Source organism: Elephantulus edwardii, unplaced genomic scaffold (genome assembly GCF_000299155.1).
Source record: "Elephantulus edwardii isolate Elephantulus edwardi_28Jun2011 unplaced genomic scaffold, EleEdw1.0 scaffold00446, whole genome shotgun sequence".
Lineage (NCBI taxonomy): Eukaryota > Metazoa > Chordata > Mammalia > Macroscelidea > Macroscelididae > Elephantulus > Elephantulus edwardii.
Genome location: NW_006400196.1, coordinates 520598 through 531839, shown reverse-complemented (window position 1 = coordinate 531839; position 11242 = coordinate 520598). Strand labels below are relative to the sequence as shown.

The window sequence follows — 11242 nt, the reverse complement described above, 5'->3', positions numbered from 1 at the left end:
CTGGAATTTTATCAAACATTCAGAGAAGAACTGTTACCAATCCTATAAAAACTATTTCCAAAAATAGAAAAAGATGGAATTCTCCCAGACTAATTCTATGAAGCAAACATATCCTTGATACCAAAGCCAGTTAAAGACATCACTAAAATAGAAAACCATAGGGCAATATCTCTCATGAACATAGATGCAAAAATCCTGAATAAAATCTTGGCTAATAGAATTCAATGATACATCTAAAAAATAATTCACCATGACAAAGTAGGATTCAAAACAGGTATGCAAGGATGGTTCGACATAAGGAAAACAACTAATGTAATTGATCACATTAACAAAGCAAAGAACATGAACCACATGATCCTATCAATTGATGCAGAAAAGGCCTTTGACAAAATCCAAAATCCAATACCCTTTCCTAATTAAAACACTCAACAAAATAGGATTAAAAGGGGAAATTCTTCACCATAGTAAAAAGTATATATGAAAACCTGAGAGCCAATATTGTTCTCAATGGAGAGAGATTAAAGGCATTCCCCTTGAGAAAAGGAACTAGGAAAGGGTGTCCACTATCATCTCTCCTATTCAGTATTGTATTGGAAGTCTTAGCAATGGCAATAAGCCAAGAGAAGGCAATAAGATGTATCCAAATTGGCAAAGAGGAGGTAAAATAATCTCTTTATGCGGATGGTATGATAGTACTTAGAAAATCCTAAAGACTGCAAGAAAACTACAGGACATAGTTGACCAATTCAGCAAAGTGACAGGATATAAGATCAACATACAAAAATCAATTAGATTTCTTAACAGCGACAAATACAGAATACAGAACTGGAGCTGAGAAAAACAATACCGTTCAAAATAGCTAACCACAAAATTAAATACATAAGAGTAAACCTAACCAGAAGCACAAAGAATCTATTCAAAGAAAAGTACAAAAGACTATTACAAGAAACAAAAAGAGACCTGGAGAAGTGCAAGAATATCCCTTGCTCATGGATAGAAAGACTCACTATTGTGAAAATGACAATACTACTAGAGTCAGTTTAAATGTTCAATGCAATCCCAATACAAACACAATTCGATTCTTCAATGACATGGAAAAGGCAATCTCCAATTTCATTTGGAATGGAAAGAAGCCCCAATAAGCAAAACACTCGTTAAAAAGAGAAACAAGGTAGCAGGCATCTCACTCTCTGATTTCAAATCCTACTACAATGTTGTGTGGTCAAAAGAGCATGGTACTTTCAGTAGACAGTGTCACAAATGAGAGCCACAGATAGGCAAGGGAGTAGAGAGGAAGCTCCCACTCACTTGTTTTAAGTGTGGTTCTGAAGGACACTTGGCCAAGGTGGCCCACATCAGGTCCTTGTGGCAGACAGGACTGACAGGCCCCAGCTCCCAGCTGGAAACAAAGGAGGACGCTTCAACGATTTAGATCCTCCCAGAAGAGCCATCGATAAGCATTAACATTACTGCTAAGTATATTCATTTTCTCCTGGACACAGAGCCTACTAATTGGTCCTAAAAGCCTTCTGAGGTCCCAACTCTTCTACCTCTTAGTTGTTGGAATTGACGGAAAATCTCATAAGCAGTTCCGTACTTCACCTCTACCTTGCATGTGAACTTCTGAGTTCTAAAACAGCCCAGTGGTAGATGGAATTTGCTCCAGGATTTAAGAAGCATAAATGACATAGCTGAGTCTCTACATCTTGTGGTTCCTAACCTCTACATTATAATAGACAAAGTGCTAGTCTATAGGCCTTTTATTGTAAGAACCACCTTCCCTCTGTAACTTGATTTGTGCCACTACTAGAACCTCTATTTGGAATATCATTGCTTGTTAATTTTTGACTCATGTACTTTTAACTTGTTAGTTAAATTCGTGTCTTCTAGGTTGCAACACCTCCATGATACATCTTCAAGGATATGAACATGTACGGCTAAGCACAATTAATAACAGTGCATCTAAATTCCAAAATCAATCTCCATAATAGTCTATGTGTTTCCTACTGCCAAAGGGGCCCTTTAGAGTAGTGAGAGAAGATCTTCATCCTGAAACCCATAGCGTCACGTCCCTTTTCAGCAGGAAGTAGCTAAGAGAATACGCCATCCCCTTTTCCTTATGAACCAGGGTGAAGTCTCTCTCAGGGAGAAGTGATAGGGAAAGGCAAAGGACACACTGACAAAGGAGATTAATCAGAACTGGCTTTGACAAGCACTGTAGCAATTAGACAATTAAAACAGACATTCGGGGGGGGGGGAGAAGAACAAACTGGGGAGGAGGGTAGAGAAAACAGTGCAGCAATGAATGAATGAGAACCCAAAATCTCTGTAAATGTTCATGAAAACTATTAAAATTTAATAAAAAAAAGTTAAAAAAAATAAAAGAGTGTGGTACTGGTACAATGACAGACACAGATCAATGGAACAGAATTGGGAATCCAGAAATCAGCCAATCTGCCTATGATCAACTGATGTTCGACAAGGACATTAAATCAGGTAAGTGGGGAAATGACAGCCTTTTAAACAAATGGTGCTGGCAAAACTGGAAAACTAACTGCAGGAAACTCAAGCAAGATCCATAACTCACTCCATGTACGAAAACCAATTCAAAGTGGATTATGGACCTAGGACTAAATCCAAGAAAATTTTGGAAGAATTCTAGAAGTCCTAATCCACAACATAAACAGTCTTCCAAGCATCCTGGAAAATCTACAACCAGGAGAAGAAAAAATAGATGAATGAGACCTTCTAAGCATCAAATCCCTATGCATATACAAAAACTTCTCCAACAGGGTAAAAAGGGAAGCCACAGATTGGGAAAAAATATTTGTTAAAGACATGTCAGACAAGCGACTTATATCTAGAACTTCTAAAATACTCGAGCACCACAACAAGATGAAGATAAATAACCCAACTGAAAAATGGGCACAGGATATGAACAGACACTTCAACAAAGAAGGACATTCAAATGGCAAACAATCATATGAAGAAATGTTCAAAATCCCAAGCTCTAAAAGAGATTCAAATAAAAACAACTATGGGGCATCATCTCACTCCAGTAAGAATAGCAAAATTTAACAGAGCAGCAAACATCAAATACTGGCCGAGAAACTGGAATCCTTATCCACTGTTGATGGGAGTATAAAGTGGTGCAGACACTATGGAAGGCTGTATGGCGCTTTCTCAAAAAGTTGCAAATAGTAATACCATTTGACCCAGCAATTCCACTACTGGGAATTTACACTATTGAAACCATAACCGCCACCCAAGCAGATATATGTACACCCATGTTCACTGCTGCTTTGCTCACAGTAACAAAGATCTGGAAACAACCCAAGTGTCCATCAACAAATGAATGGATAGAGAAGCTGTGGTATATTCAAACAATGGAATACTGTGCAGCAAGTATAGTAACAAGGAATTCATGAAATATTATACAAAATGGGTGACCCTGGATGACCTCATGCTGAGTGAAATATCTCTGTCACAAAAGGACAAAAATATGTATAGGGCCACTGTTGTAAAACAGTACTTCCATCGGGGCTGAGGGAAGACAGAGAAAGAGGGGATGAAATGATGCATTGAATCAGATGAGGGACAGAACTGTTTAAAGGGGATATATAATAAGGTATTATTGTCATGACAGGAGTGCAGAAAGAAGTCTACACAGTGGAGTGGACTTGGGGAGGGATTGCATAACAATCAAAGAGTTTTTCTTTTTCTTTTCAAGAAGAGTGAACTGGGGTGGATGGAGTGGGCACAGAGAAAAGTGTAACAATGGATGGCTGGAAACCCTAAGTCTCTGTAAACTTTCATTAAGGTTAATTTTTTAAAAAAAAGCAGTTTTAGAAAAAAAAAGGTTTTTGTTTCACTCCCTACATTGTCTGCTTCAATGTAGAAAAATCAAAGACTACTGCCTTCAATATGGATTGTATCTCACCATCAAGAGGACAAAAGATGTTCAACAATGGGCCGATAGGCATCATTCTGCTAGATGGAGAAAATATTGAAATGATCAAGGATTTAATCATATGTGGATCCACAATCAACACCCTTGGCACCAGAAGTCAAGAGATGAGGAGACATATTACCTTGGGTAAGTCAGCTGTTAGGGATTCTACTGAGAAGCAATGATGTCATTTTGAAAATTAAGGTGCACCTGATGTAGGCCATAGCCTTTTCAATCACTTGTTATGCCTCTGAGAGCTGGACAGCGAAGAAGGATGGCAGAAGAGAATTGATGCTTTTACAACTGTTTTATCGGAGTAGAGAAGTGAATATCCTATAGACTGTCAAAACAACAAATAAATGTGTATTGGAAGAAATGAAGGCAGGGTGCTCCTAGGAGGAAAAGATGGTAAAGTTTTGTCTTATACACTTTAGGGCATATTGCTAGTATTCCTTGGAAGGGGACATAATGCTTGGAAAGATAGAGGGTCAGGAAAACAAACAAAGACCCTCAACCAGATGGATTGACACAGTGATTTCAGCAATGAGCTTAAATGTGTGAGATGACAAGGATCACTAAGAACAGGACAGGTTCAGATTGGTTATTCATAGTGTCACTATGAGTTGTCCTCGACTTGGCAACACTCGAGAACAACAATAGCAATAAAACAGGACACTATGCTTAGTGAAATAAATTCTACACAAAAATACAAATATTGTGTAAGAACAGTAGTATAAAAATTAAAATTTTATATACAGAAATAATCTATATTGGATAGTGGGAAGAAAGAGGGGAGTAAAATTAATAGGTAAACTCAGTTTGACTAACTCTGAGCTCAACCCCCAGTAGGCTTACAGAAAGCTGTAAATAGCCCAGGAGGGGGCTGCCCATGTATCTCCCATGGAACCACTGGGAGGGGGATGCGATCAGCCAGAGAAGTGCACCCTAATGTTAACAGTGCAACTCCCCACGAATGACACCAGTGGAGCTTCATAAACAGATAAAAGACACAAGGTAAGATAGGTGAAGGGAAAGACAATAAACAGGAGGAGATGAACTGTATAGTATCTTTTTATAACGAAATTAAGACACAAAGTGGTATAGAAAGATAAATGGAAGTCAGAAATACAGGGAGGAAACAGGGAAGTATAACATTGTGAGTACTGAAATGAATGCTACAGACCATGTACATGAATGACTAAATGGAAAATCAATTTGCTTTGAAAATGAACAATGAAATCACAATAAATAATTTGTTTAAAAAAAGAATTCTTGAACTCAGTCCCACAAGAACAAATACAGTATAAAACCATTATTGTAGAATGAGTATGAGGATCTGAGATGGGGGTGACAAAAGGGGGAAGCAGAGGGATGAGGATTTGGAGTGGGGTAGGATTAATCATAGGGTCGCACAATTTGATGAGAGGTGAGGGAAATTGGAAGAATCTGGTGTGAAAAACAACTTATTTGAATTCTGTAAATAAATTAGTAAATAATAATAATAATAATAATAGTTCTTAAGAGGAGACTGTCCATTCTTCTCCAGCAGAGCAGCTGGTGGTCTTGAACTGTAAACCATCGATATTGCAGCATAGTTCCTTGCTACTAGGCCACCAGAGCTCCCTATAAGTAGTAGTTAGACATTTAAACAAATCTGGGAGCAAGGCATTGTTAAATTTAACAAAGATTCACCCTGAAACCCACAGCGTCCCTTTTCAGCAGGAAGTAGCTAAGAGAATATGCCATCCCCTTTTCCTTATGAATCAGGGTGAAGTCTCTCTCAGGGAGGAGTGATAGGGAATGGCAAAGGACACACTGACAAAGGAGATTAATCAGAACTGACTTTGACAAGCACTGTGGCAATTGGACAATTAAAACAGACATTCGGATGGCGGGGAAGAAGAACAAACTCGGGAGGAGGGTGGAGAGAATGGTGCGGCAATGAAGGAGTGAAAGCCCAGAATCCCTGTGAATGTTCATTGAAACTAATAAAATTTAATAATAATTAAAAAAACATTTAACAAAGAATACTATATGCAGAACAGATTATCCAGGAGGCTAGGCTCTATGAGGAGAAGTGTGGCATCAGGATTGGAGGTAGATTTATCAACAATCTGTGTTATGCAGATGATACCTCCCTGCTTGCTGAAAACTGAGGAGGACCTGAATTGCTTGATGCATAAGGTCAAGGACTGCAGTCTTCAATATGGATTGAAACTCAACATCAAGAAAAGATTCTCACTACTGGGCCGACTGGCAGCATCATGATAAGACAGTGAAGAGATTGAGATTCTTGACCGCTTCAGTTTGCTTGGCTCTACAATCAACACTTTTGCTACCAGCACCCAGGAAATTAAAAGACATTGCATTGGGGAAGTCTGCTGTCAGAGACCGCTCCAAGGTACTGAGGAACAACTATATCAGTCTGGAGATGAAGGTGCACCTGATACAGGCCATGGTCTTTGCCATTACTTGCTATGCTTCAGAGAGTTGCACACTGACTAGGAATGACAGAAAGAGAATTGATGATGCCTTTGCGCTTTGGTGAGGGAGAAGAGTACTGAATATACCATGGACTGCTAGGAGAACAAACAAGTTCGTCCTGGAGAGGGAGAAGGCAATCTGCTCCTTGGAGGCAAGGTTTCTAAAGCTTCATCTAACATACTTTGGACATGTTGCAAAGAGGCACCAGTCCTTGGTCAGAGACATCATGCTTGGGAGGGTGGAGCGACTGCGCAGTAGAGGAAGATCCTTAATGAGATGGATGGATTCCGTCAATGGAGTAATGGGGATGGGTGTGTTGGAGACAATAAGATTGGCAAGGGAAAGAGCAGGTTTTAGGGCTGTTGTACATTGAGTCACTATGAGCTGCAAGCTACTCGATGGCACATAACAACTACAACAACCACCTGATTTATAACCACTACATGAAACAACTGAGCACACTCAGACTAGCAGAAATGGCGATTGAGGCTGAGCCCTCAAATATGGAAACACAAAAAAGACAAACAGTTATAAGCAGATACTAGCGATTGGAACATGGAATGTGAGAAGCATGAATGTAGGAAAATTGGACATTATTGAGAAAGAAATGGAACACAGAAATACTAACATACTGGGTATAGGCGAAATGAGATGGACTGGCTTGGGACATTTTGGAACAGATGATCATTAAGATCTACTATGCCAGAGATAAAAAGGTGAGGAAAAATGAGGTTACTTCCTTTCATTGTTTAAAATAAACAGTCATTTCTAGATCCATCTTGATATACAATGTTGTGAGTGACAGAATAAAAGCCATACACATACAAAGAAATCTAATGAATATCACTATCATTAAAATATATGCACCAACAACTAGAGCTAAGAAGGAGGAAATAGAAGATATCTAACAACTTTTGCAGTCAGAAATCAACTGAACATGCAATCAAGATGCATTAGTAATGGGTGATTGGAATGCAAAAGATGGGAACAGAAAAGAAGGATCAGTAGTTGGAAAACACGGACTTGCTGACAGAAATGAAGCTTCAGATAGAATGATAAAATTCTGTACAGTAAATGAATTATTCATTGCAAATGCTTTTAATAAGAAACACAAACACAGGCTAAACACATAGATTTCACCTGATGGTATGCATAGGAATCAGATCTATTTGATCTGTGGAAAAAATCATTGGAAAAAGCTAAGTATCAGCTGTGAAAACTAGGCCAGGTGCTGATTGTGGAACAGATCATCAACTACTCATATACAAGCTCAAGCTGAAGTTAAAGAAAATTAAATCCAAAGAAACCAAAATTTGACCTTGAGTCTTTCACACTTGAATTTCAAAACTATCTTGGGAACAGGTTTAAGGTTTAAACACCAATGAGCAAAGAGCAAATGAGCTATGGGAAGATAAAGAATATCATCCAGGAAGATTATAAAAGGTCATTACAAAGACTGAGGAGGAAGAAAAGACCAAGATGAATGTCAGACAAGATTCTGAATATTGCACTAGAGTGCTAAGAAGCCAAAGCAAAGGGAAGAAATCAAGAAATTAAGGACCTGAACAGAAGATTTCAAAGGGCAGCATGGGGAAACAAAATAAAATATTATAATAATGAAATGTGTTGGAGTCAGAAAATCAAAAGGGCCAAATTTACTGAGCATTTCTTAAGCCGAAGGAACTGAAGAACAAAGCCTTGAGTTGCAATACTTATGGATACTTTAGGCAGAATATAAAGTGATTCATGAAGCATTAGAAGATGGAGTATTATATACAAGGACCTTGTACAAAAAGGAATTGGCTGACTCAGAAAAATATCATGAAACAACATATGAGCAAAAGCCTGTGGTAATGAAGGAAAAAATTCAAGCTGCTCTGAAGGAATTGGCAAAAAAAAAAAAGGCCCCAGGAACTGACGGCATACCAAATGACATATTTCAACAAACTGATACTGCCCTGGATGTGCTCACCAAGTCATGTCAAGAAATCTGGAAGACAACCACCTAGCTAACTGACTGGAAGAGATTCGTATTTGTTACCATTTCAAAGAACGGTGACCCAACAGAGTGCAGAAATTATGGAAAAGTAACATTAGTATCATATGTAAGCAAGATTCTGATAAAAATTATCCAAAAACAACTGGAACAACACATAAACAGAGAATTGTCAGATGTGCAGTCTGGGTTTAGAAGAGGCTGTGGTACTAAAGATATTATAGCTAATGTTAAGCGGATCTTGGCTGAAAGTACAGAGTACCAGAGGAAGGTCTGTGTTTCATTGACTACGCAAAGACTTTTTTTTTTTTGACTACGCAAAGACTTTTGACAGTGTGTATCACAATGAACTGTGGCTAACTCTGAGAAGAATGTGAATACCAGAACACTTGACTGTGCTTATGTGAAACCTATACAACAACAATTGTGGCTAATATTAAGAAGAACGGTAATCCCGGAACACTTGACTGTGCTCCTGTGAAATCTGTACTTGGACCAGGAGGCAGTCATTAGAACAGAGCAAGGAAACACCGCATGGTTCAAAACTGCAAAGGATTTACACCAGCAATGTGTCCTATTCTCCATATCTTTTCAATCTATATGGAGAACAGATCATCAAGGAGGCTGGGCTCTATGTGTGGCATAGAGGAGGAAGACTTACCAACAGCTCGTGTTATATAGAAGACACAACCCTGCTTGTTGAAACTGAGGAGGACTGAACCACTTGCTGCGGGTCAAGGACTGCAGCCTTCAATATGGATTGAAGCTCAACGTCAAGAAAACAAAGATTCCCACCACTGGGCCAATTTGGCAGTATCATGATGAAGGTGATGTATCAGGTGAAGAGACTGAGATTGCTGTTAACAATATGTTAACAAAGCTGTAAGCTTTAATTTGCTTGGCTCCACAAACAACACTCTTGGTACCAGCAGCCAGCAAATCTAATGACAAACGGCATTGGAAAAGTCTGCTGCCAGGGACCTCTCCAGAGTACTAAAGAGCAATGATGTCAGTCTGGAGACTAAGGTGTGTCTGATCCTGGCCATAGTCTTCACAATCATTTGCTACACATCAAGCTGGGCAACAACTAGGGATGACAGAAAGAGAATTGAGGCCTCCGACCTATGGTGCTGGATAAGAGTATTGAATTTACCATGGACTGCCAGAAGAACAAACAGGTTAATCCCAGAGAAGGTAAAACAAGGCTGCTCCTTGTAGGCAAGGATTCTGAGGCTTCATCTGACATACATTGGTCAAAGAGGGACCAGTCCTTAGAGAGGGACATCACGCTTGGAAGGGCAGAGGGACAGTGCAATAGAGGATAAGATAATTTGATTCAGTGACTGGAGTAATAAGGGTAGGTGTATCAGAGACAGTAAAGTTGTCACAGGTCAGAGCAGGGTTCAGGGCTGTTGTACATAGGATCCCTATGAATTCCAAGTGACTCGATGGCACATAACAGCAGCATATCCTCATCTGTTTGTACTTCTTGTTGTGTACCTTCTAGTTGGAATAGATGCGTAGCCGATTCCTCCTGCACATTTGTCAAGGCAGTACATCCCATGCGAGGAGAATGTCCATCTTTCTCCCAAGGAGGAGCTTATGGATTCGAACTGTACTCCTCTGAGTCAGCAGCACTACCTCCGTACCACTAAGCCACCAAAGCTCTCTATCTCTATATACATATTTAGATAAATATACTCTAAGGATTACTTCTTTTTTAAAACAGAAATTTAAGAACATAGTTGGTGTAAGATTTGCTAAAAGCCTTACCTTCAGTGACTCCCAGCTCATCTTGAAATGCTTCTGCAAAATTTATGTTCTGCAGCAGACCATGTTTTGGCAGTTTCTTTTCTATAATCTCTGGCTTATGCAGTAAACCCCTAAAAGGAGTTTTTTTTTAGTAAAAAAATTATTTTGCATGAAAAGTTTTCTTAATTAGGTTTTTGGTAATACATCTGGCAAATCCTACTAACATTGTGACACATTAGTATGGCAGTCTATATTCAAGGGCTCTACAACTAGGAAAAAGTACTTTAAAATAAATAAGAATGCAACATACCAGATGTTTAAATCATACCCAATTTAAGTAAATACTCTCAACTCATTTCAGAATATTATATATTCAATCAGACGTATCAAATTTCTAAAAGAATGTGCTTTAAATAGCCCAATTTCATCTTTGTGTAAGACAAAGGTGTCTTCTAAAGTATGATCTCCTGTTGAGTACAAGAGAGCACTTAAATATAAAGGCAGGTACACTCAAAATGAACAGAGGTGAGGGCCCCACAGGGGTCCATTAGTCACAGTAAGATAGCTATTAGCCAAAAAATGTTACTAATACCACTGAATATCACCAATTTACTAATAAACGGTGGAACATCCTCTATAAATTTTAACTCCCAAATCACTTAGGCCTTCACTGACTCTACTGGGGAGAAATAAGTTAAAAATATTTTCTAAAGTAAGTTACCTACCTTCGATATTGCTGTCTTGAAATTTCATCACCACCAAAGAAGTATACAGTAGATATTTCTGTTGTCATTCTGTAACTGCTTCTTCTGTCTGTTGGATTATATATGATAGCAACACGCTGATGCAAGAAAAAAATTCAAGAGTTAAACATTCTTTTCTAGAATACATCATTTCACTCTAAATAAGCTGACAACACATTAACAAAACTGAAAAAGGAAATAGACAACACTACTACAGTGCTGGGAGACTTCAATACACCCCTCTCAAGAAAAGATAGAACTACCAGAAAAAAAACTCAACAGAGATACTGAAGAATTAAATCACACAATAAACCAACT

At 38.6% G+C, this 11242-nt stretch overlaps 1 protein-coding gene across 1 annotated transcript in view; it reads right to left on the bottom strand.

Moving 5' to 3' along the window:
• The window catches only part of CEP192 (centrosomal protein 192kDa), a 250033-nt gene that overhangs the window by 65653 nt on the left and 173138 nt on the right, over positions 1–11242 (bottom strand). The window contains 2 exon segments of the mRNA XM_006902756.1: positions 10203–10312; positions 10907–11022. Coding sequence (XP_006902818.1) covers positions 10203–10312; positions 10907–11022 — 226 coding nt within the window.